This window comes from Pseudophryne corroboree, chromosome 2 (genome assembly GCF_028390025.1).
Source record: "Pseudophryne corroboree isolate aPseCor3 chromosome 2, aPseCor3.hap2, whole genome shotgun sequence".
NCBI classification, from domain to species: domain Eukaryota; kingdom Metazoa; phylum Chordata; class Amphibia; order Anura; family Myobatrachidae; genus Pseudophryne; species Pseudophryne corroboree.
In genome coordinates, this window is record NC_086445.1 from 262,659,670 (window position 1) to 262,685,387 (window position 25,718).

A 25,718-nucleotide genomic window follows, 5' to 3' on the forward strand; every position below is an offset into this window, starting at 1 on the left:
GGCTCACTGCAGCGAGGGACTAAGCGGAGAAGAAGCGAACTCACCTGCGTGCAGAGTGGATTGGGCTTCTTAGGCTACTGGACATTAGCTCCAGAGGGACGATCACAGGCCCAGCTTGGATGGGTCCCAGAGCCGCGCCGCCGGCCCCCTTACAGAGCCAGAAGGCAGAAGACGTCCTGTCTTCAACAAGGTAGCGCACAGCACTGCAGCTGTGCGCCATTGCTCTCAGCACACTTCATACTCCGGTCACTGAGGGTGCAGGGCGCTGGGGGGGGTGCGCCCTGAGACGCAATAAAAACACCTTGGATGGCAAAAAAAAAATGCATCACATATAGCTCCTGGGCTATATGGATGCATTTAACCCCTGCCAGAATCCATAAAAAAGCAGGAGAAAAGTCCGCGAAAAAGGGGCGGAGCCTATCTCCTCAGCACACTGGCGCCATTTTCCCTCACAGCTCCGTTGGAGGGAAGCTCCCTGTCTCTCCCCTGCAGTCACTACACTACAGAAAGGGTTAAAAAAAGAGAGGGGGGCACTAATTAGGCGCAGTATTAACTATACAGCAGCTATAAGGGGAAAAACACTTATATAAGGTTATCCCTGTATACATATAGCGCTCTGGTGTGTGCTGGCAAACTCTCCCTCTGTCTCCCCAAAGGGCTAGTGGGGTCCTGTCCTCTATCAGAGCATTCCCTGTGTGTGTGCTGTATGTCGGTACTTTTGTGTCGACATGTATGAGGAGAAAAATGATGTGGAGACGGAGCAGATTGCCTGTAATAGTGATGTCACCCCCTAGGGGGTCGACACCTGAGTGGATGAACTGTTGGAAGGAATTACGTGACAGTGTCAGCTCTGTATAAAAGACAGGGGTTGACATGAGACAGCCGGCTACTCAGCTTGTGCCTGTCCAGACGTCTCCTAGGCCGTCAGGGGCTCTAAAGCGCCCGTTACCTCAGATGGCAGATATAGACGCCGACACGGATACTGACTCCAGTGTCGACGGTGAAGAGACGAATGTGACTTCCAGTAGGGCCACACGTTACATGATTGAGGCAATGAAAAATGTTTTACACATTTCTGATAATACGAGTACCACCAAAAAAGGGGTATTATGTTCGGTGAGGAAAAACTACCTGTAGTTTTCCTGAATCTGAGAAATTAAATGAGGTGTGTGATGATGCGTGGGTTTCCCCCGATAACAACGGATAATTTCTAAAATGTTATTGGCATTATATCCTTTCCCGCCAGAGGTTAGGGTGCGTTGGGAAACACCCCCTAGGGGGGATAAAGCGCTCACACGCTTGTAAGGGCTCTACCTTCGCCTGAGATGGCCGCCCTTAAGGATCCTGCTGATAGAAAGCAGGAGGGTATCCTAAAAGGTATTTACACACATACTGGTGTTATACTGCGACCAGCAATCGCCTCAGCCTGGATGTGCAGTGCTGGGTTGGCGTGGTCGGATTCCCTGACTGAAAATATTGATACCCTAGATAGGGACAGTATATTTTTGCCTATAGAGCATTTAAAAGATGCATTTTTATATATGCGTGATGCACAGCGGAATATTTGCCGACTGGCATCAAGTCTAAGTGCGTTGTCCATTTCTACCAGTAGAGGGTTATGGACACGTCAGTGGTCAGGTGATGCGTATTCCAAACGGCATTTGGAAGTATTGCTTTATTAAGGGAGGAGTTATTTGGGGTCGGTCTTTCAGACCTGGTGGCCACGGCAACAGCTGGGAATTCCACGTTTGTACCCCAGGTCGCCTCTCAACATGAGAAGACGCCGTATTATCAGGCGCAGTCTTTTCGTGGACAAGCGGGCAAAAGGTTCCTCATTTCTGCCCCGTGACAGAGGGAGAGGAAAAAGGCTGCAGAAATCAGCCAGTTCCCAGGAACAGAAACCCTCTCCCGCCTCTGCCAAGCCCTCAGTATACGCTGGGGCTTTACAAGCAGAATCAGGCACGGTGGGGGGCCCGTCTCAATGAATTTCAGCGCGCAGTGGGCTCACTCGCAAGTAGACCCCTGGATCCTTCAGGTGATATCTCAGGGGTACAAATTAGAATTTGAGACGTCTCCCCCTCGCCGTTTCCTAAAGTCGGCTTTACCGATGTCTCCTTCTGACAGGGAGACAGTTTTGGAAGCCATTCACAAGCTGTATTCCCAGCAGGTGATAATCAAGATACCCCTCCTGCAACAGGGAACGGGGTATTATTCCACACTGTTGTGGTACCGAAGCCGGACGGCTCGGTGAGACCGATTCTGAATCTAAAATCTTTGAACACTTACGTACAGAGGTTCAAATTCAAGATTGAGTCACTCAGAGCAGTGATTGCGAACCTGGAAGAAGGGGACTACATGATGTCTCGGGACATCAAGGATGCTTACCTTCATGTCAAAATTTACCCTTCTCACCAAGGGTACCTCAGGTTTATGGTACAGAACTGTCACTATCAGTTCAGACGCTGCCGTATGGATGGTACACGGCACCCCGGGTCTTTACCAAGGTAATGGCCGAAATGATGATATTCCTTCGAAGGAAGTGAATTTTAGTTATCCCTTCCTTGGACAATTCCCTGATAAGGGTAAGATCCAGGGAACAGTTGGAGGTCGGTGTAGCACTATCTCAGGTAGTGTTGCGGCAGCACGATTGGATTCTCAATATTCCAAAATCGCACCTGGTTCCGACGACGTGTCTTCTGTTCCTAGGGATGATCCTGGACACAGTCCAGAAAAAGGTGTTTCTCCCGGAGGAGAAAGCCAGGGAGTTATCCGAGCTAGTCAGGAACCTCCTAAAACCGAGCCAAGTCTCAGTGCATCAATGCACAAGGGTTCTGGGTAAAATGGTGGCTTCCTACGAAGCAATCCCATTCGGCAGATTCCACGCAAGAACTTTCCAGTGGGACCTGCTGGACAAATGGTCCGGATCGCATCTTCAAATGCATCAGCGGATAACCCTGTCACCAAGGACAAGGGTGTCCCTCCTGTGGTGGTTGCAGAGTGCTCATCTTCTAGAGGGCCGCAGATTAGGCATTCAGGACTGGGTCCTGGTGACCACGGATGCCAGCCTGCGAGGCTGTGGAGCAGTCACACAGGGAAGAAATATCCAGGGCTTATGGTCAAGCCTGGAGACATCACTTCACATAAATATCCTGAAGCTAAGGGACATTTACAATGCTCTAAGCTTAGCAAGACCTCTGCTTCAAGGTCAGCCGGTGTTGATCCAGTCGGACAACATCACGGCAGTCACCCACGTAAACAGACAGGGTGGCACAAGAAGCAGGAGAGCAATGGCAGAAGCTGCAAGGATTCTTCGCTGGGCGGAAAATCATGTGATAGCACTGTCAGCAGTATTCATCCCGGGAGTGGACAACTGGGAAGCAGACTTCCTCAGCACGACCTCCACCCGGGAGAGTGGGGACTTCACCCAGAAGTCTTCCACATGATTAAAAACTCGACAGGTATTGCGCCAGGTCCAGGGACCCTCAGGCAATAAGCTGTAGACGCTCTGGTAACACCGTGGGTGTACCAGTCAGGGTATGTGTTCCCTCCACTGCCTCTCATACCCAAGGTACTGAGATTGATAAGATGGAGAGGAGTAAGCACTATATTCGTGGTTCCGGATTGGCCAAGAAGGACTTGGTAACCGGAACTTCAAGAGATGCTCACGGAGGATCCGTGGCCTCTACCTCTAAGAAGGGACCTGCTCCAGCAAGGACCCTGTCTGTTCCAAGACTTACCGCGGCTGCGTTTGACGGCATGGCGGTTGAACGCCGGATCCTGAAGGAAAAAAGGCATTCCGGATGAAGTCATCCCTGTCCTGATCAAAGCCAGGAAGGATGTAACCGCAAAAACATTATCACCGCAATTGGCGAAAATATGTTGCGTGGTGCGAGGCCAGTAAGGCCCGACGGAGGAAATTCAACTGGGTCGATTCCTACATTTCCTGCAAACAGGAGTGTCTATGGGCCTGAAATGGGGGTCCATTAAGGTTCAAATTTCGGCCCTGTCAATTTTCTTCCAAAAAGAACTAGCTTCAGTCCCTGAAGTTCAGACGTTTGTAAAAGGGGTACTGCATATACAGCCTCCTTTTGTGCCTCCAGTGGCACTTTGGGATCTCAATGTAGTTTTGGGTTCCAAAAGTCACATTGGTTTGAACCACTTAAATCTGTGGAGTTAAAATATCTCACATAGAAAGTGGTCATGCTGTTGGCCCTGGCCTGGGCCAGGCGCGTGTCAGAATTGGCGGCTTTATCCTGAAAAAGCCCTTATCTGATTTTCCATTCGGACAGGGCGGAATTGAGGACTCGTCCTCAGTTTCTCCCCAAGGTGGTTTCAGCGTCTCACCTGAACCAACCTATTGTGGTGCCTGCGGCTACTAGGGACTTGGAGGACTCCAAGTTGCTAGACGTTGTCAGTGCCCTGAAAATATGTTTCCAGGACGGCTGGAGTCAGGAAATCTGACACGCTGTTTATCCTGTATGCACCCAACAAGCTGGGTGCTCCTGCTTCTAAGCAGACTATTGCTCGTTGGATTTGTAGTACAATTCAGCTTGCACATTCTGTGGCAGGCCTGCCACAGCCAAAAATCTGTAAATGCCCACTCCACAAGGAAGGTGGGCTCATCTTGGGCGGCTGCCCGAGGGGTCTCGGCTTTACAACTTTGCCGAGCAGCTACTTGGTCAGGAGCAAATACGTTTGTAAAATTCTACAAAATTGATATCCTGGCTGAGGAGGACCTGGAGTTCTCTCATTTGGTGCTGCAGAGTCATCCGCACTCTCCCGCCCGTTTGGGAGCTTTGGTATAATCCCCATGGTCCTTACGGAGTCCCCAGCATCCACTTAGGACGTTAGAGAAAATAAGAATTTACTTACCGATAATTCTATTTCTCATAGTCCGTAGTGGATGTTGGGCGCCCATCCCAAGTGCGGATTGTCTGCAATACTTGTACATAGTTATTGTTACAAAAATCGGGTTATTATTGTTGTGAGCCATCTTTCAGAGGCTCCTCTGTTATCATGCTGTTAACTGGGTTCAGATCACAGGTTATACGGTGTGATTGGTGTGGCTGGTATGAGTCTTACCCGGGATTCAAAATCCTTCCTTATTGTGTACGCTCGTCCGGGCACAGTATCCTAACTGAGGCTTGGAGGAGGGTCATAGGGGGAGGAGCCAGTGCACACCAGATAGTCCTAAAGCTTTCTTTAGATGTGCCCAGTCTCCTGCGGAGCCGCTATTCCCCATGGTCCTTACGGAGTCCCCAGCATCCACTACGGACTATGAGAAATAGAATTATCGGTAAGTAAATTCTTATTATTTTTATAGGGTTGTTTTTTTTGTTTTGTTTTTTGCGATCTTTCTATAAAGCGTCTTATACTTACCTAAAGAAAGAGTCCCTCCAACAACTCCCCACCGGATTGTGACAACGCTTACCTACGTGTACAGTGCTATTTCGGCGGGCGTTTCTGTAGGATGTACTAGCAAGTCCACCAGACGTTATCAGGCTGAGGACAGGAGAAGGTAAGGCATCGGTTTAGCTTAGCAGGGGAAACGCGAGGCACAGCCGCACTGTTTCGGCATGGAGACTACCAAACAGTCGCTTACGCTGCTGCCACCTCAGGTGCACCAGTGCTAGGCCTCAGGGATCATAGGCTCCAGGGGGGTAGTATAAGGCTGCGATCCCTGGGGTTGATGTCAGCAGTGGGGAGTTAAGGTGCTCCCCTGATCGCACCTCCCCCGGTTCATGACCAGTTTCCTCTGGTATTCCCGCCATGAACTGATTTCTCGCTTCCGTCTGAGACACTGTGTATCTAAAAGTGCCCATTCGCAGCATAGGTGGCTGTCTGGTGCGTTGGTGTTCACTTGTGCGTCTGTGTTCACTGTAGGTTCATGGGGCGGTTTGTACACTAATAGCGTCTGGATCCACTCAGTGTTCACTAACATTTTGATCGTCCTTGAAGCAGGGTGAAGTCTCCCTGTATCCCACTCTCCTGAGCCAGATGATACAGCGCTAAGTTTCTATCTACCATTGAGTACGAATAGTTGGATAAGTGCCTAATGCGTAAGAGTCTGTAAACTATTGCTGCGGTTTTCTTTCGCTGTGCTACTGAATACAATACGTTTAAAGTCCAATATAAGGTAATCCAGTAATGTTTCTCCTACATACTTGAAATGTATCTGTATTTGAATATATGCTCATATTGCTTATTATACTAATGTATAACCTGTGACTGATTGCTAGTGCTAGACTTTTTCTGTCAGTTTCTGTGTATTCCGATCCTCAATGCTGGTGCAAAGCAGGGAGGGATCAGATTGTATGTCACTTTAACAAGTTTTAAAGTGATTTCAGTCACAAACTGTGTAGTTAACACTGTACAGGTGTGTGATTTTGTTTATCATGTCTAAGAGGCAAGGGTGAGGAGGATACACTCTCCAGAACAGCACCAACACTCCTTTCATGTTTGTCTTGCAAAGCTGGGTTAACCTCTCAGGATGCTGTTCAAAATGGATTATGTGCAAACTGTTTTAATTTTCACCAAAGCCTCCTGAATAATCCAAGGCAGGCACAGGTTCAGATGGAACCCCCATGGGCTACGTTTGCACAGACATTAGCCAGTATAGCTTAGTGGATAATGCCAGCTCCTATACCAGGGATAGGTTACCCTATTAACCCTGACATGCAACATTCCACTTGGGGTTCATCACATCCAGTACAGGAATCTGCAGCCTTTCAACAAAAACAGGCTGAAAGGACGATGGAAAGTAAATTATGTAGACCTGAAACAACATCTTCGAAGTCTACACGTTTCAGATGGGGACTCATCGGAGGATGAGGACTCATCGCACTCCGGGTTTGCATACAGAGATGAAGATAAAGGTCTTAGCTCAGTGGACATACCTGAGCCAATTAGTGCTATGAAAGAAATTCTGTCCTTAAAGGAAGCAGCAGAGCCTTTGTTAAAATCTAAGGCACCTGTGTTTAAACATCCCAAAACAGTTAGGACTGAATTTCCTGGGTCTGAACAGTTGACAGAAATTATGCAAGAGGCTTGGGTAACACCCAGTAAGAAGTATGGAATTCCAATTATCCTCTTCCAGTTGGGGACTTTTTAAAAAGGGAGGTGGCTCCCAAAGTAGATACACATGTCATTTGATTCGTGCAAAAATCTACGTTACCTTTGCCTTCAACATCATTAAGATAGGAAAATAGATGGTTTTCAAAAAACCATTTTCTCCTTGTCTGGGGCAATCGTGAGGCCAGCCATGACTTCAGCCTGGATGGCAGAAGCACTGGCAGCCTGGGCTGAAGCATTGGAGGATGATCTTTCAATGGCATCTAGAGAGCAAAAATCCCATATTGCACATATCAAACAGGCGGCTATTTTTTATGGAAGCAGCAGCCTTGGATATGGGTACTATTGCCTCTCAGGCATCAGCAGTAGCAGCTTTGCAGAGCAGTTTGACTACGTACATGGAAAGCTGACTCCGAATCCAAGAAGGTTCTGGAGCCTTTGCCTTTTACTGGAGATATTCTTTTTGGTAAAGAATTAAACAGTATTTTGGAGTCAGAAGCAGACTCCAAGAAAGTGGAAGTTTACTTCCACACACAAATCCAAGCCTAGATTTCCAGCTTTTCGGCCCTTTTGGAATCTAGGAAAAGCAAAAGGTTATGGCAAACAGTCTCAATCTGACAAGTCTGGTAAGACTAAAAAGCATTGGGCTACCAGAGGGCCGGCTTCCAAGTCAGAAGATAAGCCATCAGCCTGATGGTGCGGGCCTCCACCTGGGGGACCCCAGGGTGGGAGGCCGACTTCTTTATTTTGCACAGATCTGGCAGCAGTCTACCACAGATGCCTGGGTGCAAGAAGTGGCATCTCACGGTTATGCGTTTGCTGTTAAGAAGAACCCTCCTCAAAGGTTTTTTTTTTTTGTACCAGCCCGTCTTCAGTGGAAATGAAGGCCAGGGCTTTGCAAGAGGAGTTCAGAAGTTTTTTCAGTCAGGAGCGATAATTCCAGTTCCTCCTGCACAACGAAGACCAGGTTATTCCAACCTGTTTCTAATCTAGAAGCCAAATGGGTCGTTCTGGCCCATACTCAATCTCAAATTGTTGATCAAGTACATTTGGGTGCCTCAGTTTCATATGGAGACTTTACGTGCCATTATTTTGGCCATGTAGCCGGAGCATTTTATGGTGTCCCTGGATATCCAGAATGCTTACCTACATGTTCCTATAGCACTGTCCCATCAGCGCTATCTCAGGTTTGCTATCCTACAGCAACATTTTCAGTTTCAGGCCCTACCATTTGGACTGGCAACAGCTCCCAGAGTGTTCACCAAAATTATGGTGGTAATGGCAACTTGTCTCTGTCAGCAGGGGATAAGGATTTTTCCATACCTCGACGATTTATTAATCCTGTCACAATCTCATTAATAGCTTCAGTAACATCTGCAACAGAGACACGGTTGGCTCATAAATTGGGCATACTCGTCCCTGGTTCCGTCGCAACGGATGACTCGCTTGGGGGCTGTGTTGGATTCAGGTCTTCAGAGTAATTTTACCTCCTGAACAAAATATCCAAAATTCAGTCAAGGATTCAGGCACTGCTACACAGTCAAAGGGTATCCATTCACGCAGCAATGCGTGTGATGGGATTGATGGTGTTGACATTCGACATGGTGGAGTATGCTCATTTCCACTCGAGGCCTCTGCAATGTTTGATCCTTTCCAAATGGAATGGTTTTCATCAGACAATAAAAACGCAGACTATGGTCCTTCCACTGGAAGTAAGGAGGTCATTAGCTTGGTGGCTACAGACATCCCATATGGACAAAGGGAGACCCTTTTGGATATCGGATTGGGAAATTATGACAACCGATGCCAGTCTTCAGGGCTGGGGAGCAGTGTCAGGAAGAAGTTGCTACCAAGGAAGAAAATTGCCTGCCTATGAATATATTGGAACTTCAGGCCATTTATATGGCACTCATTCAGGCAAAAGACATTCTTCAGGGAAAACCAGTTCAAATTAGCTCGTACAATGCAACAGCAGTAGCGTACGTCAATCCTCAAGGATTAACTCGCAGGCAAAAAGCAATGAAGGAGGTAAGCCGCACGTTAAGGTAGGCAGAACTTCATCATCCAGCCTTGTCCACAGTATTTATTCTGGGAGTTCTAGACTGGGAAGCAGATTTTCTCAGTCGACATGCCATTCATGCAAACAAATGAGCTTTATACCACGAGGTCTTCCAGACTCTGCTCTACAAGTGAGGTTACTGGAGATATATCTCATGGCGTCCCGTTAAAACAACAAAGTTCTTGCATATGGGTCAAGAACAAAGGATCCCAGAGCGACCTTTGTGTATGCCCTGTCAGTGAGATGGGAATTTCGTCTGTCCTATGTGTTTCCACCGATCGAAAGGGCACCGTGATACTAATAACTCCGGCTTGGCCCAGAAGACATTGGTACACAGATCGAAAGGGCACCGTGATACTAATAACTCCGGCTTGGCCCAGAAGACATTGGTACACAGATCTGCAGAGGCTGTCGATGGATGCTCCATTTCTACTCCCTCAATGTCCAGATCTACGGTCACAGGGTCCTTGCTATTACAAGCACCTGGATCGACTGTCTTTGACGGTGTGGCTCTTGAGACTTCCATTCTAAGTCAGTACGGATGGTGTAATGGTTAGCATTACTGCCTCACAGCACTGAGGTCATGGGTTCGATTCCCACCATGGCCCTAACTGTGTGGAGTTTGTATATTCTCCCCGTACTTGCGTGGGTTTCCCCCGGGTACTCCGGTTTCCTCCCACAATCCAAAAATATACTGGTAGGTTAATTGGCTCTCAACAAAATTAACCCTAGCGTGAATGTGTGCGTGTACATGTGGTAGGGAATATAGATTGTAAGCTCCACTGGGGCAGGGACTGATATGAATGGCCAAATATTCTCTGTAAAAGCGCTGCGGAATATGTGTGCGCTATATAAATAACTGGTAATAAATAAATAATTCTAAAAGCAAGAGGATTCTCACTACAGGTAATTCAAACAATGCTCAGAGCAAGGAAACCATCCTCTGCTTGCATTTATCACCGAATATGGCAAGCCTGTTTTCAAATGTGCAGTGATTGAAAATTTGACCCTAGGTCTTTCAGAGTTTCCAGAGTCCTAGCATTCCTTCAGGCATGAATGGACAAAGGTTTACGGGTGGCTTTCTTGAGAGTGTAGGTGTCAGCATTGACTGTATGGTTTCAAATGAAAATGCAAACTTACAGGATGTTCGCGCTTTCTTCCAGGGAATGCTTCACATCCAACCTCCCTTTGTTCCCCCTGCAGTGCCTTGGGATTTAAGTTTAGTCCTAAAGGCGCGTCAGGTTGCTCCATTTGACCCACTAAAGCAAGCAGATCTTAAATGGTTAAAAGCTAAAGCTCTCTTTCTACTGCTTATTGCTTCAGCTAGAAGAGTTTCAGAATTAGGGGCATTATGTCGCCCTCCTTTTCTGATTTTTCATCCAGATAGAGCTGTTCTTAGAGTATAAGGTGATGTCTAAATTCCACCTCAACGAAGAAATTGTTGTCCCGGCCTTCCAAGGGCCGGACCTTTCTGCATGAGGTGCTTCATTGGATGTAGTCCGTGCCTTAAGGATCTATGTGAATCATACCAGTGCTATCAGAAAGACAGACACTCTTTTTGTTCTCTACGGATCTCACAAGAGAGGATGGCCTGCTGACAAGCAGACACTGGCGAGATGGCTTCGGATGACTTTTTCAGAAGCATATTCTCAAGCTGCTCTCCCTGTTCCGGCTAATGTCTCTGCTCACTCTACTCGTAAGGTAGGTCAGTCATGGGCAGCACAACGTTGTGCTTCAGCTGAACAGATATGTAAGGCAGCCACATGGTCTTCCAATAACACATTGATTAGACATTATGCCTTTGATACCTTTGCCTCTCAGGACGCTGAATTCGGGCAAAGGATTCTCCTGTCCAAACAGGAGCGTCCCCACCACTAAATTTGCTTTGGTACATCCCAATGTTTATCCTGTTGATAACTCTATTTCTCCACAGTATCCACAGGGACTCCACACTGATGACGCACCTGATTTGAGGATCCTTTCACCTACTAACCTCTTCCTTCTTGTACAGAAGGGTTTGCATGTGTGGTGTTCTCTCCTGATTAGGGATCTCTATGATGCTCCTGCCTTGAGCTTTGAAAAAAAACTGAATTGCCTGAGCCAGAAGGCGGGGATTTAGGGGACTGGCCTGTTGCATTCTGGGAGGCTGAAAGCTTTGATAGTTGGTGCCAGTCTGCTGTCGCTACCTCATATACCAATGTTTATCCTGTGGATACTGTGAACTTAGGAGAAATAGAGTTGTCAACAGTCTGCCATAACTATTTTATCAGTCTGTAAGAAATGGCTTTCAGAGATAGATGTGTCCTCATACACCTATCCTTTATGCACTGTATGGTGCCTAGCTTGACTTCAGCTCTGCCACAGGTGGCAATTCCTGTACTTGAAGTATTCCTTAATTTTGCAAGTTAAGCATGATGGCACCATTTATTTCTCCCATCTTTTACCTTTTTGCCCAAATTAGTAACAAAATCATACACAGAAGCTACATGACAAGTCTGTTCAGTCTTCAGAGTACCCTCGCATTGTACTTTTATTGCATTAGTGATGGAGAGTCTATAATGCAATAAATGAGGCTATATGGCATATGCGGTTAGGTGTATGTGGACACATCAGTAATTGGTGACATTGTACAGTACTGTCAGCAGGGTAATTCATCATATCACAAAGCACACGTCATCTCAAGCTGGTTCTACTTACAAGACGATGCATTCAGTGTACTCTCTAATGGCCTCCAGTGACCACTTATAAATCCAGCAGAGCACCTTTTGGGATGTGGTAGAACTGGAGATTCACAGCATAAATGTACAGCTGCCCTCTGCAGTAACTATGTGATGCTATCCTGTCAAAATGGAACAGAATATTTAAGGAATGAATCGTGATGGCCCTGAATCAAGACTGTTGGCTTGTTGTAGCTGGGGGTTTCAAACAGGAGCCTATAGAACCTCTTCCTGTGGTCTGTTAGCTGTGCTGTTACACTGTAGGCCCAGCTAATTCAGTTGGAAGGAACAATTGTGTGTTATTACATATGAAAGCCCCAAATCCTGTTTTATTTTTGTTAGTGGGACTCCCATGGCTCAGAGCAATAACTAACTGTAGTTGGTGTGCAACTTGCAAATGCTGTTTGTGCTGCTCAGACTTGTATCATAACTTAATGTTAGAACAGGGGTGTCGATTTTTTTTTTCTTCTCACAACTAACCTCCCAGGGTTCTTTACTGAGTAAATCTTATTCTTAGTATTTAGTGTACCTATCTTGAAATAAACGCATTTCTCTGACGTCCTAGTGGATGCTGGGGACTCCGTAAGGACCATGGGGAATAGCGGCTCCGCAGGAGACTGGGCACAAAAGTAAAGCTTTAGAACTACCTGGTGTGCACTGGCTCCTCCCCCTATGACCCTCCTCCAAGCCTCAGTTAGATTTTTGTGCCCGAACGAGAAGGGTGCAAGCTAGGTGGCTCTCCTGAGCTGCTTAGTGAAAAGTTTAGTTTTAGGTTTTTTATTTTCAGTGAGACCTGCTGGCAACAGGCTCACTGCATCGAGGGACTAAGGGGAGAAGAAGCGAACTCACCTGCGTGCAGAGTGGATTGGGCTTCTTAGGCTACTGGACATTAGCTCCAGAGGGACCGATCACAGGCCCAGCCATGGATAGGTCCCAGAGCCGCGCCGCCGGCCCCCTTACAGAGCCAGAAGACAGAAGAGGTCTGGAAAATCGGCGGCAGAAGACGTCCTGTCTTCAACAAGGTAGCGCACAGCACTGCAGCTGTGCGCCATTGCTCTCAGCACACTTTACACTCCGATCACTGAGGGTGCAGGGCGCTGGGGGGGGGCGCCCTGAGACGCAATAAAAACACCTTGGATGGCAAAAAATGCATCACATATAGCTCCTGGGCTATATGGATGAATTTAACCCCTGCCAGAATACACAGAAAAACGGGAGATAAGGCCGCCGAGAAGGGGGCGGAGCCTATCTCCTCAGCACACTGGCGCCATTTTCCCTCACAGCTCCGTTGGAGGGAAGCTCCCTGGCTCTCCCCTGCAGTCACTACACTACAGAAAGGGTTAAAAAAGAGAGGGGGGCACTAATTACGCGCAGTATTAAAAATACAGCAGCTATAAGGGGAAAAACACTTATATAAGGTTATCCCTGTATATATATAGCGCTCTGGTGTGTGCTGGCACTCTGTCTCCCCAAAGGGCTAGTGGGGTCCTGTCCTCTATCAGAGCATTCCCTGTGTGTGTGCTGTGTGTCGGTACGTTTGTGTCGACATGTATGAGGAGAAAAATGATGTGGAGACGGAGCAGATTGCCTGTAATAGGGATGTCACCCCCTAGGGGGTCGACACCTGAGTGGATGAACTGTTGGAAGGAATTACGTGACAGTGTCAGCTCTGTATAAAAGACTGTGGTTGACATGAGACAGCCGGCTACTCAGCTTGTGCCTGTCCAGACGTCTCATAGGCCGTCAGGGGCTCTAAAGCGCCCGTTACCTCAGATGGCAGATATAGACGCCGACACGGATACTGACTCCAGTGTCGACGGTGAAGAGACAAATGTGACTTCCAGTAGGGCCACACGTTACATGATTGAGGCAATGAAAAATGTTTTACACATTTCTGATAATACGAGTACCACCAAAAAGGGGTATTATGTTCGGTGAGGAAAAACTACCTGTAGTTTTCCTGAATCTGAGAAATTAAATGAGGTGTGTGATGTTGCGTGGGTTTCCCCCGATAACAACTGATAATTTCTAAAATGTTATTGGCATTATATCCTTTCCCGCCAGAGGTTAGGGTGCGTTGGGAAACACCCCCTAGGGTGGATAAAGCGCTCACACGCTTGTAAGAACAAGGGCTCTACCCTCTCCTGAGATGGCCGCCCTTAAGGATCCTGCTGATAGAAAGCAGGAGGGTATCCTAAAATGTATTTACACACATACTGGTGTTATACTGCGACCAGCAATCGCCTCAGCCTGGATGTGCAGTGCTGGGTTGGCGTGGTCGGATTCCCTGACTGAAAATATTGATACCCTAGATAGGGACAGTATATTATTGCCTATAGAGCATTTAAAAGATGCATTTCTATATATGCGTGATGCACAGCGGAATATTTGCCGACTGGCATCAAGTCTAAGTGCGTTGTCCATTTCTGCCACTAGAGGGTTATGGACACGACAGTGGTCAGGTGATGCGGATTCCAAACGGCATTTGGAAGTATTGCCTTATTAAGGGGAGGAGTTATTTGGGGTCGGTCTTTCAGACCTGGTGGCCACGGCAACAGCTGGGAAATCCACGTTTGTACCCCAGGTCGCCTCTCAACATAAGAAGACGCCGTATTATCAGGCGCAGTCCTTTCGTGGGCAAGCGGGCAAAAGGTTCCTCATTTCTGCCCCGTGACAGAGGGAGAGGAAAAAGGCTGCAGAAATCAGCCAGTTCCCAGGAACAGAAGCCCTCTCCCGCCTCTGCCAAGCCCTCAGTATGACGCTGGGGCTTTACAAGCAGAATCAGGCACGGTAGGGGCCCGTCTCAATGAATTTCAGCGCGCAGTGGGCTCACTCGCAATTAGACCCCTGGATCCTTCAGGTGATATCTCAGGGGTACAAATTGGAATTCGAGACGTCTCCCCCTCGCCGTTTCCTAAAGTCGGCTTTACCGATGTCTCCCTCTGACAGGGAGGCAGTTTTTGAAGCCATTCACAAGCTGTATTCCCAGCAGGTGATAATCAAGGTACCCCTCCTGCAACAGGGAACGGGGTATTATTCCACACTGTTGTGGTACCGAAGCCGGACGGCTCGGTGAGACCGATTCTAAATCTAAAATCTTGAACACTTACATACGGAGGTTCAAATTCAAGATTGAGTCACTCAGAGCAGTGATTGCGAACCTGGAAGAAGGGGACTACATGATGTCTCGGGACATCAAGGATGCTTACCTTCATGTCCCAATTTACCCTTCTCACCAAGGGTACCTCAGGTTTGTGGTACAGAACTGTCACTATCAGTTTCAGACGCTGCCGTATGGATGGTCCACGGCACCCCGGGTCTTTACCAAGGTAATGGCCGAAATGATGATACTCTTTCGAAGGAAGGGAATTTTAGTTATCCCTTACTTGGACGATTCCCTGATGAGGGTAAGATCCAGGGAACAGTTGGAGGTCGTGTAGCACTATCTCAGGTAGTGTTACGGCAGCACGATTGGATTCTCAATATTCCAAAATCGCAGCTGATTCCGACGACTCGTCTTCTGTTCCTAGGGATGATCCTGGACACAGTCCAGAAAAAGGTGTTTCTCCCGGAGGAGAAAGTCAGGGAGTTATCCGAGCTAGTCGGGAACCTCCTATAACCGAGCCAAGTCTCAGTACATCAATGAAAGGGTTCTGGGAAAAATGGTGGCTTCCTACGAAGCAATCCCATTCGGCAGATTCCACGCAAGAACTTTCCAGTGGGACCTGCTAGACAAATGGTCCGGGTCGCATCTTCAGATGCATCAGCGGATAACCCTGTCACCAAGCACAAGGGTGTCTCTCCTGTGGTGGTTGCAGAGTGCTCATCTTCTAGAGGGCCGCAGATTCGACATTCAGGACTGGGTCCTGGTGACCACGGATGCCAGCCTGCGAGGCTGGGGAGCAGTCACACAGGGAAGGAATTTCCAGAGCTTATGGTCAAGCCTGGAGACATCACTTCACATAAATATCCTGAAGCTAAGGGCCATTTACAATGCTCTAAGCTCAGCAAGACCTCTGCTTCAAGGTCACCCGGAGTTGATCCATTCGGACAACATCACGGCAGTCACCCACGTAAACAGACAGGGTGACACAAGAAGCAGGAGGGCAAGGCAGAAGCTGCAAGGATTCTTCGCTGGGCGGAAAATCATGTGATAGCACTGTCAGCAGTATTCATTCCGGGAGTGGACAACTGGGAAGCAGACTTCCTCAGCAGACACGACCCCCACCCGGGATAGTGGGGACTTCACCCAGAAGTCTTCCACATGTTTATAAAACTCGATCAGTATTGCGCCAGGTCAAGGGACCCTCAGGCAATAGCTGTAGACGCTCTGGTAACACAGTGGGTGTACCAGTCAGTGTATGTGTTCCCTCCTCTGCCTCTCATACCCAAGGTACTGAGAATTATAAGATGGAGAGGAGTAAGCACTATATTCGTGGCTCCGGATTGGCCAAGAAGGACTTTGTAACCGGAACTTCAAGAGATGCTCACGGAGGATCCGTGGCCTCTACCTCTAAGAAGGGACCTGCTCCAGCAAGGACCCTGTCTGTTCCAAGACTTACCGCGGCTGCGTTTGACGGCATGGCGGTTGAAAGCCGGATCCTGAAGGAGAAAGGCATTCCGGATGAAGTCATTCCTATCCTGATCAAAGCCAGGAAAGATATAACCGCAAAACATTATCACCGCATTTGGCGAAAATATGTTGCGTGGTGCGAGGCCAGTAAGGCCCCGACGGAGGAATTTTCAACTAGGTCGATTCCTACATTTCCTGCAAACAGGAGTATCTACGGGCCTGAAATGGGGGTCCATTAAGGTTCAAATTTCGGCCCTGTCAATTTTCTTCCAAAAAGAACTAGCTTCAGTCCCTGAAGTTCAGACATTTGTGAAAGGGGTACTGTATATACAGCCTCCTTTTGTGCCTCCAGTGGCACCTTGGGATCCAAATGTAGTTTTTGGGTTCCAAAAGTCACATTGGTTTGAACCACTTAAATATGTGGAGTTAAAATATCTCACATGGAAAGTGGTCATGCTGTTGGCCCTGGCCTGGGCCAGGTGCGTGTCAGAATTGGCGGCTTTATCCTGTAAAAGCCCTCATCTGATTTTCCATTCGGACAGGGCGGAATTGAGGACTTGTCCTCAGTTTCTCCCTAAGGTGGTTTTCAGCGTTTCACCTGAATCAACCTATTGTGGTGCCTGCGGCTACTAGGGACTTGGAGGACTCCAAGTTGCTAGACGTTGTCAGGGCCCTGGAAATATAGGTTTCCAGGACGGCTGGAGTTAGAAAATCTGACTCGTTGTTTATTCTGTATGCACCCAACAAGCTGGGTGCTCCTGCTTCTAAACAGACTATTGCTCGTTGGATTTGTAGTACAATTCAGCTTGCACATTCTGTGGCAGGCCTGCCACAGCCAAAATCTGTAAAAGCCCATTCCACAAGGAAGGTGGGCTCATCTTTTTGGCGGCTGCCCGAGGGGTCTCGGCTTTACAACTTTGCCGAGCAGCTACTTGGTCAGGAGCAAATACGTTTGTAAAATTCTACAAATTTGATACCCTGGCTGAGGAGGACCTGGAGTTCTCTCATTTGGTGCTGCAGAGTCATCCGCACTCTCCCGCCCGTTTGGGAGCTTTGGTATAATCCCCATGGTCCTTACGGAGTCCCCAGCATCCACTAGGACGTCAGAGAAAATAAGAATTTACTTACCGATAATTCTATTTCTCGTAGTCCGTAGTGGATGCTGGGCGCCCATCCCAAGTGCGGATTGTCTGCAATACTGGTACATAGTTATTGTTACCAAAAAATCGGGTTATTGCTGTAGTGAGCCATCTTTTCTAGAGGCTCCTCTGTTATCATGCTGTTAACTGGGTTTAGATCACAAGTTATATGGTGTGATTGGTGTGGCTGGTATGAGTCTTACCCGGGATTCAAAATCCTTCCTTATTGTGTACGCTCGTCCGGGCACTGTATCCTAACTGAGGCTTGGAGGAGGGTCATAGGGGGAGGAGCCAGTGCACACCAGGTAGTTCTAAAGCTTTACTTTTGTGCCCAGTCTCCTGCGGAGCCGCTATTCCCCATGGTCCTTACGGAGTCCCCAGCATCCACTACGGACTACGAGAAATAGAATTATCTGTAAGTAAATTCTTATTTTTAATGATTTTTAGATTGCAGTTTCACTGACAGTGATGAGATGTGATAATGCAGCTGACTGCAGCCACGCATTCAGTATATTATGTTGACACCGTAATGTCGACATGTTCATTATGATATGCAGCATGTTGACACTGATGAAATGTCTTCTTGGTCATAATGTTGACAACATCTTAAGTTGAGTGTGACCCTAAACAAAAAGTTAGTGTTTATTTTTGTTTTAACTGCATGAAATGGCCAGTCAATATTTTTCCGCCAGCGTGTTTTTCCCAAACAACTCTGCTGTCATTCGGTTCAGTGTCTGTGATTGATAGTCGGGAAGGTGCAGCAGCAGGCTCCAGTTCTCACTCATCGGGCGAGGTGTAATGAAGTCGAGTTTGGCGGGTTTCCGGACAATTTCGGACATGTTTTTAAAGGAGCAATCATGTACAAGACATGGTTTTGCCTTGTACACGATTGCCCTTTACGTCCGAGTTCGGCCGGCATCCCGCACGGCCGCTGAACTTTGACTTCATTGCATCCCGGCTCTCATTTGATCCCCCTCACTCTCTTATTCCTCATTGGGTACTTTCAACTCTCCATCTGACCCATTTGTTATGCAATTCCCCCCTACTCGGTGTGATGTAATTTTAGGGCGTAGGAAAACACTTCTGTGCAGACCTCATATTGTTAAGCACGATTTATTGCTGTAAGAACGGATAGATCCAATCATGCTATTACCTGGTCAGCTCACAGATTTGCTATACATTGTTCCACTATGTACTTGGTGATTTGCTAAACAAATTTTCTTCTTCAGGTTCACTTCTACTGACACCAAGTTGAAGCAGGGAGGACAAAATAACCTCATCTGTGCAGCTGCACAATTTTGTTGGGTCTCAATAATAAACATACCGTATATACTCAAGTATAAGCCAACTTTTTCAGCACTTTTTTTTGTGCTGAAAAAGCCCCTTCGGCTTATACTCGAGTCAGTATTTAGGAGGGACACGGAGGGCACAGAGCTCAGCTCTCCTGTGTCCCTCCTGCGGCAGCGGCGTGTTTGTGTGTTAAAGGAAGAGCACGAACCGGCACTTCCTTTAACACACACACGCCGCTGCCGCCGGAGACACAGGAGAGCGACGGAGGGTAAGTAGATAAGCTTCTGAATGAGCTGGATTACAAGGCAGAAAGGGCGTTCCATGGGAGATCTACGTGACTGGTGGGCGGCGGAGATTGGGGTGTTCGGGATGGAACATGACAGGTTTGTGGGATTGCTCAGGCAGCGCTGAGTCAGCTGCAGTTACGTGGATGCTGTGAATGAGCCGGAGAGAGTGAGTCCGAGCGGATGTCATCGCTGGGGCTCCCACAGAGATGGCGGGCGCTGCCTTTTGTTCCTTCCCCTCCTGCCGCTCTCTGTGATTACAGCTTATGCAGCCTGAGTGGGCGGGCGCTGCCTTATGTGGGGCATATCTGGCAGCATGAGGGCATATCTGGCACTGTGGGGCATATCTGGAAGCATGAAGGCATATCTGGCACTGTGGGGTATATCTGGCACTGTGGGGCATATCTGGCAGCATGAGGGCACATCTGGCACTGTGGGGCATATCTGGCACTATGAGGGCTGTGTACGGCTAGAGCTGCATTTCCCACCCTAGGCTTATACTCGAATCAATAAGTTTTCCCAGGTTTTTGTGGTAAAATTAGGTGCCTCGGCTTATATTCGGGTCAATTTATACTCTAGTATATACGGTAAGTGTTAAATCCTGATAGCAGGTGGGGGGGGGGGGGGGCCCGGGTGACAGATACCCTAGTTTCGGCCCTGCTTTATGATACTGCTAATTATTTCATACAATAATTGAGTGGTCCCAGACTGGCAGGTCATTATCTGTGTGACACACACATAATAATCCCTTTAAATCAATGTTATTGATAAATACTATGTAACATGCTTCAGCAACTGATGTTCTTTAACGGTTTATTAACGTCAAATCACAAGTTTTGGCAGCAGCTGTGCATTACATACTCGGCAGTTCCAACAATGTTTACAACAGTTGGGAATATGTGGCACTGGTTTAGCTTACTAACTGGAGAATTGGACACATGGCTAAATGTATATACATAAAATGTTTTGTCTGTTTTCAATGATTGTTCCATTATGAAGCAATTATAAACCTTGACTTCAGTCTGACCAGATATCTGTCAGGACAGTAATCAGATTCTTTTCAAGATGTGTGCAGGCTCTGAAGAGGTTCCTTGTAATAAACCAGTCCCAGTTAGCCTATCTGAAGATCCCTGTTGTCCTCTTCACTACCGGTTACCATCACCAATGTACAAGTCTGAACCAGTGCTACCTGCAGCAGAACCAATGGATGTGTCTCCTATGGAGCTTTACCTGAGTGCAGCGGAGCTACAACCTTCAGAAAACTTACCCCTGGAGTTCAGTGATGTGAGTGTGGAGATATAACAATGTGATTGTCATTCTGAATACAGCTAATTCTTGTTCATTGTGAAATGTTTTCTTTCCTGCTAGGACCTTGATGTAGTAGGAGATGGCATGCAATGCCCTCCATCACCCCTGCTTTTTGATCCTTCTGTCGACATGACTCTGAAAGATGTTTCGAGAACACCACTTGACATAATGTCTGAAACAGAACGGACCAGCTCCAGCCACGCTCTTCTGACTGCAGACTCCTTAATAGGAACAGCAGGACCGGTAAATGCCTCATGCTTTGTGTGAAATACACTTTTCTCTAGCATTCATAAGGGATATTGGGGAGACTTAGTACGATGGGGTACAGATGGGGTCCAAAGGAGCCAGTGCACTTTAAATTTCTTCTGGGTGTGTTGGCTCCTCCCCTCTATGCTGCCTCCCACAGGCAGTTTAGAAAAAAGTGCCCTCAGGAGAGGATGCACATCTCTGGTGGTCCTGAGAGGTTGTTTGTACAGTGGGGCACTTCGCCTTAGCTGTCGCAATCACAGCACGCCGCACACCCCTAACAATAGCCTGAAGCTGACGACAGTGGTGAGTACAAACCGGGTAGGCTCCGCTAAGGGGGTCCCCTGGTTCAAAGTGCGGCTGACACGCAGGGGAGGCATACGGGACCCTCCTGGAGGGGACCCGCTATAGCCCCCTGTGTACACTGGCTAGCAGTGGCTTAAACTAGCACTTGTGTGATGTTTTTAAGCTAATTGGGAGACATTGCAAGTATAAGAAACACTGTAGCTCCGGTGCAGTTGTAATGGGGCAGAGCTACCTCAGAGCGGGACCAGCTGTATTTTGGCGCCTTCCTCTGCTTACAGCAGCAGACACACACAGCTCCTCCTGACACGCTGGAAAACTGGTACAGGGTGGAGCAAAGGGGGAGAGCCGCTATTGTACGCAATCTGTGTCCCATCAAGGACCGTAATCATAGGTGTTTTTCTGTGATATAACAGCTTCACTGGAGCTGTGTAGCTGGGGTGTGCTGGTCCCCTCTCTCTATCTCCCCCTCACATACAGTAAGGGGCAGGCTTGCTAGTTATTACTTGTCTGTGTATGTGATTGTGCTTTACGGTGAACATGGGTAAACACAAAACTATACAGTGTATGCCACACCAGATTCTCTCCCTTATCTGATTCTGTATCACGTGAACAATGCAGCCAATCTACACAACTCAGTGAGGGGGCTGGGGACAGGGTCAAGAGCCTTCCTGGCTAGGTGCCCTTAAAATATGTCTGATATGTCATCACAACTCACTGCTAATGCTCTCAGCTGCAGACTTGGCTGTCAGTGTAGATGTTACACAGCCCCCCCCCCCCCAACGCAGGACCACAAAAGCGTGGTATATACAGAACGTGTGAAAACTCCCTCTAGAGGATGCTGCATCACAGCAGTCGTTTTTCTTTACACAGAACAAGCCTAATGTCACTTTCCCTAATTCTGCAGCGTTAGATGACCTGTTTAAGTTAGCCTGGAAAAATCCAGACAAAAAAATACCAAGTGTCAAAAAGACTTTTGCACACTTTCCCATTTGCTCCTGAAGGTAGGAAATTCTGGGAAGAACCTCCGGGGGTTGACGTATCAGTCTATCAACTGTCTAAAAAGGCGGTGCTGCCTGCCCCGGGCTCCTTACCATAAAGGACCCTGGGAACAGAAAAATAGAGACTACACTAAAGTCTATCTACACAGCAGCAGGTGTATCGCAAAGGCCGGTCATAGTGGGTTGCCGGATGACGCATGCCATTCACATGTGGGCTTCTCAAATTCAGGAGGGCCTCTCCGGGAATATGCCTCTGGTCACTACGGTGACACTGCATGCGTCCTGTGTGACTCGCTCAAGGAGATGGGAAATACACTGCTCAAAAAAATAAAGGAAACACTTAAACAACACAATGTAACTCCAAGTCAATCACACTTCTGTGAAATCAAACTGTCCACTTAGGAAGCAACACTGGTTGACAATCAATTTCACATGCTGTTGTGCAAATGGAATAGACAATAGGTGGAAATTATAGGCAATTAGCAAGACACCCCCAATAAAGCAGTTGTTATGCAGGTGGTGACCACACACCAGTTCTCTGCTCCTATGCTTTCTGGCTGATGTTTTGGTCACTTTTGAAAGCTGGCGGTGCTTTCACTCTAGTGGTAGCATGAGACTGAGTCTACAACCCCCACAAGTGGCTCAGGTAGTGCAGTTCATCCAGGGTGGCACATCAATGCGAGCTGTGGCAAGAAGGTTTGCTGTGTCTGTCAGCGTAGTGTCCAGAGCATGGAGGCGCTACCAGGAGACAGGCCAGTACATCAGGAGACGTGGGGGAGGCTGTAGGAGGGCAACAACCCAGCAGCAGGACCGCTACCTCCGCCTTTGTGCAAGGAGGAACAGGAGGAGCACTGCCAGAGAAACAGACTCCATGAGGGTGGTATGAGGGCCCGACGTCCCCAGGTGGGGGTTGTGCTTACAGCCCAACACCATGCAGGACATTTGGCATTTGTAAGAGAACACCAAGATTGGCAAATTCGCCACTGGCGCCCTGTGCTCTTCACAGATGAAAGCAGGTTCTCACTGAGCACATGTGACAGAGTCTGGAGACGCCAAGGAGAACGTTCTGCTGCCTGCAACATCCTCCAGCATGACCGGTTTGGCAGTGGGTCAGTAATGGTGTGGGATGACATTTCTTTGGGGGGCCGCACAGTCCTCCATGTGCTCGCCAGACTGCCATTAGGTACCGAGATGAGATCCTCAGACCCCTTGTGAGACCATATGCTGGTGCGGTTGGCCCTGGGTTCCTCCTAATGCAAGACCATGCTAGACCTCATGTGGCTGGAGTGTGTCAGCAGTTTCTGCAAGACGAAGGCATTGATGCTATGGACTGGCCCACCCTTTCCCCAGACCTGAATCCAATTGAGCACATCTGGGACATCATGTCTCGCTCCATCCACCAATGCCACGTTGCACCACAGACTGTCCAGGAGTTGGCGGATGCTTTAGTCCAGGTCTGGGAGGAGATCCTTCAGGAGACCATCCGCCACCTCATCAGGAGCATGCCCAGGCGTTGTAGGGAGGTCATACAGGCACATGGATGCCACACACACTACTGAGCCTCATTTTGACTTGTTTTAAGGACATTACATCAAAGTTGGATCAGCCTGTAGTGTGTTTTTCCACTTTAATTTTGAGTGTGACTCCAAATCCAGACCTCCATGGGTTAATAAATTTGATTTCCATTGATAATTTTTGTGTGATTTTGTTGTCAGCACATTCAACTATGTAAAGAACAAAGTATTTAATAAGAATATTTCATTCATTCAGATCTAGGATGTGTTATTTTAGTGTTCCCTTTATTTTTTTGAGCAGTGTATTAATGTTAGGACCTCTGCCATGGAAGTGTCGGCACGCAGGGCCTTGTGGTTGCGTCAATTGATAGCGGAGTCCAAGCGCAGTGTGGAATCTCTTCCCTTTTCTGGGGAATGGCACTTTGGGGTTGAGTTGGATACGTGGATTTCTAAGGTTACTGCGGGGAAATCCACGTGTCTCCCATCTGGGGCCCCGCCGGCTAGGTGTTCCTACCCGGGGCAGTCTGTTCAGTCGTTTTGATCTAACAGATTTCGATCTAGGGCCAGAGGTACCTCCAATGCGGCTAGAGGCACCAGAGGTAAGACAAGATGACCTGCGAACACCGGTTCTCGGGAACAGAGCACCAGTTCTGCTTCCATTTAGTCCTCAGTATGATGGTGCCCACCCACCCCGAGGCGATCTCGACTGTGTCACTTCAGCCGTGTTTGGGAGGGTTCCTGCCAGGATACCTGGGTTAAGGACCTCATTTCTCAGGGCTACAAGCTGGAGTTCGACGGTGCTCCTCCCCAACAATTCTTCAAATCAAGCTTACCAGCTTTGGAGGATATGCAAGTTACTATGCAACAGGCCATACAAAAGTTATCCGAAAGTTGGTCCAGTCCCACGTCATTGTTCCAGTACCAAACGTGGGAAGGGTCATTACCCCAACCTGTTTGTGGTACCGAAGCCGGATGGTTCGGTAAGGCCCATTTTGAATCTAAAGTCCTTGAACCCTTGTCTAAAGGTTTACAAGTTCAAGATGGAATCCTTACAAGCAGTGATTGCGGGCCTGGAATACCGGTAATTCATGGTTTCCCTGGATATCAAGGACGCCTACCTTCATATTCCGATTTGGCCACCTCATCTCACCTACCTTCATATTCCGATTTGGCCACTTCATCAGGGTTATCTGAGGTTTGCCCTGCTGGACGATCACTACCAGTTCCAGGCACTTCCCTTCGGTCTGTCCACAGCTCCGAGGGTGTTCACAAGGGTAATGGCAGAGATGATATTCTGGGTCCAAGGGGTCAGTGTTGTCCCTTATTTGGACGATCTTCTGATAAATGCAAGATCCAGGGAGCTTTTTTTGTTCCATATTGACCGCACTATCCAAGTTCTGTCACACCATGGGTGGATTCTCAATTTACAGAAGTCCCACCTGGAGCCAACTCAGCGGGTCCTGTTCCTGGGGATGTTACTGGATACTGTGGCTCAGAGGGTGTTCATCCCGAAGGACAAGGCGAGAACACTTCAGGAGATGGTCCGCATGGTGCTCCGACCTACTCGAGTATCCATCCATCTTTGCATAAGATTATTGGGGAAGATGTTTCCAAAAGAGGCGATCCAATATGGGAGGTTCCATGCCAGAACATTTCAATTGGATCTCCTGAACAAGTGGGCTGGATCACATATACAGATGCACCGGATGATACAGCTGTCACCTCAGGCCAGGATTTCCCACCTGTGGTGGCTGCAGTCTTCCAATCTCCTGGAAGGCTGGAGTTTCGGGATTCAGGATTGGATCCTCCTCATGACAGATGCGAGTCCGTTAGGATGGGGAGCGGTCACCCAAGGGGCTTAGTTCCAGGGCAGGTGGTCAGCATTCTGGAACTTTGGGCGATCTACAATGCTCTGCTTCAGGCCTCTACTCAAGGATCACGCGATCCAAGTAGTCGGACAATGCCACAGCAGTGGCGTACATCAATCGACAAGGAGGAACAAAAAGCAGGGCCTGCATGTGAGCGGTGTCAAAGATACTCCTCTGGGCAGAAAGAAATGCAAGAGCAATGTCTGCAATCCTTTTTATTACAGGAGTGGACAACTGGGAAGCGGACTTCCCTGGGTGGAGATTGTGACGACTCAGGGAGTGGGGGCTCCACCATCACGTGTTTCAGCAGATCATCGACCGGTGGGGCTGTCCACAAATACTTGA

The 25,718-nt window shown here is 48.1% G+C and overlaps 1 protein-coding gene and 1 non-coding gene across 2 annotated transcripts in view; both read left to right on the top strand.

Moving 5' to 3' along the window:
* KANSL2 (KAT8 regulatory NSL complex subunit 2) overlaps positions 1-25,718 on the top strand; it is an 82,504-nt gene that overhangs the window by 48,802 nt on the left and 7,984 nt on the right. The window contains exons 7-8 of the mRNA XM_063952751.1: positions 20,164-20,417; positions 20,502-20,684. Of these exons, the coding sequence (XP_063808821.1) occupies positions 20,164-20,417; positions 20,502-20,684 (437 nt within the window). The remainder of the gene's footprint in view (positions 1-20,163; positions 20,418-20,501; positions 20,685-25,718) is intronic.
* Positions 12,009-12,141, top strand: LOC135054279 (small nucleolar RNA SNORA2/SNORA34 family). The gene has a single exon (XR_010243477.1). It is a non-coding gene; the product is annotated as a small nucleolar RNA SNORA2/SNORA34 family (small nucleolar RNA).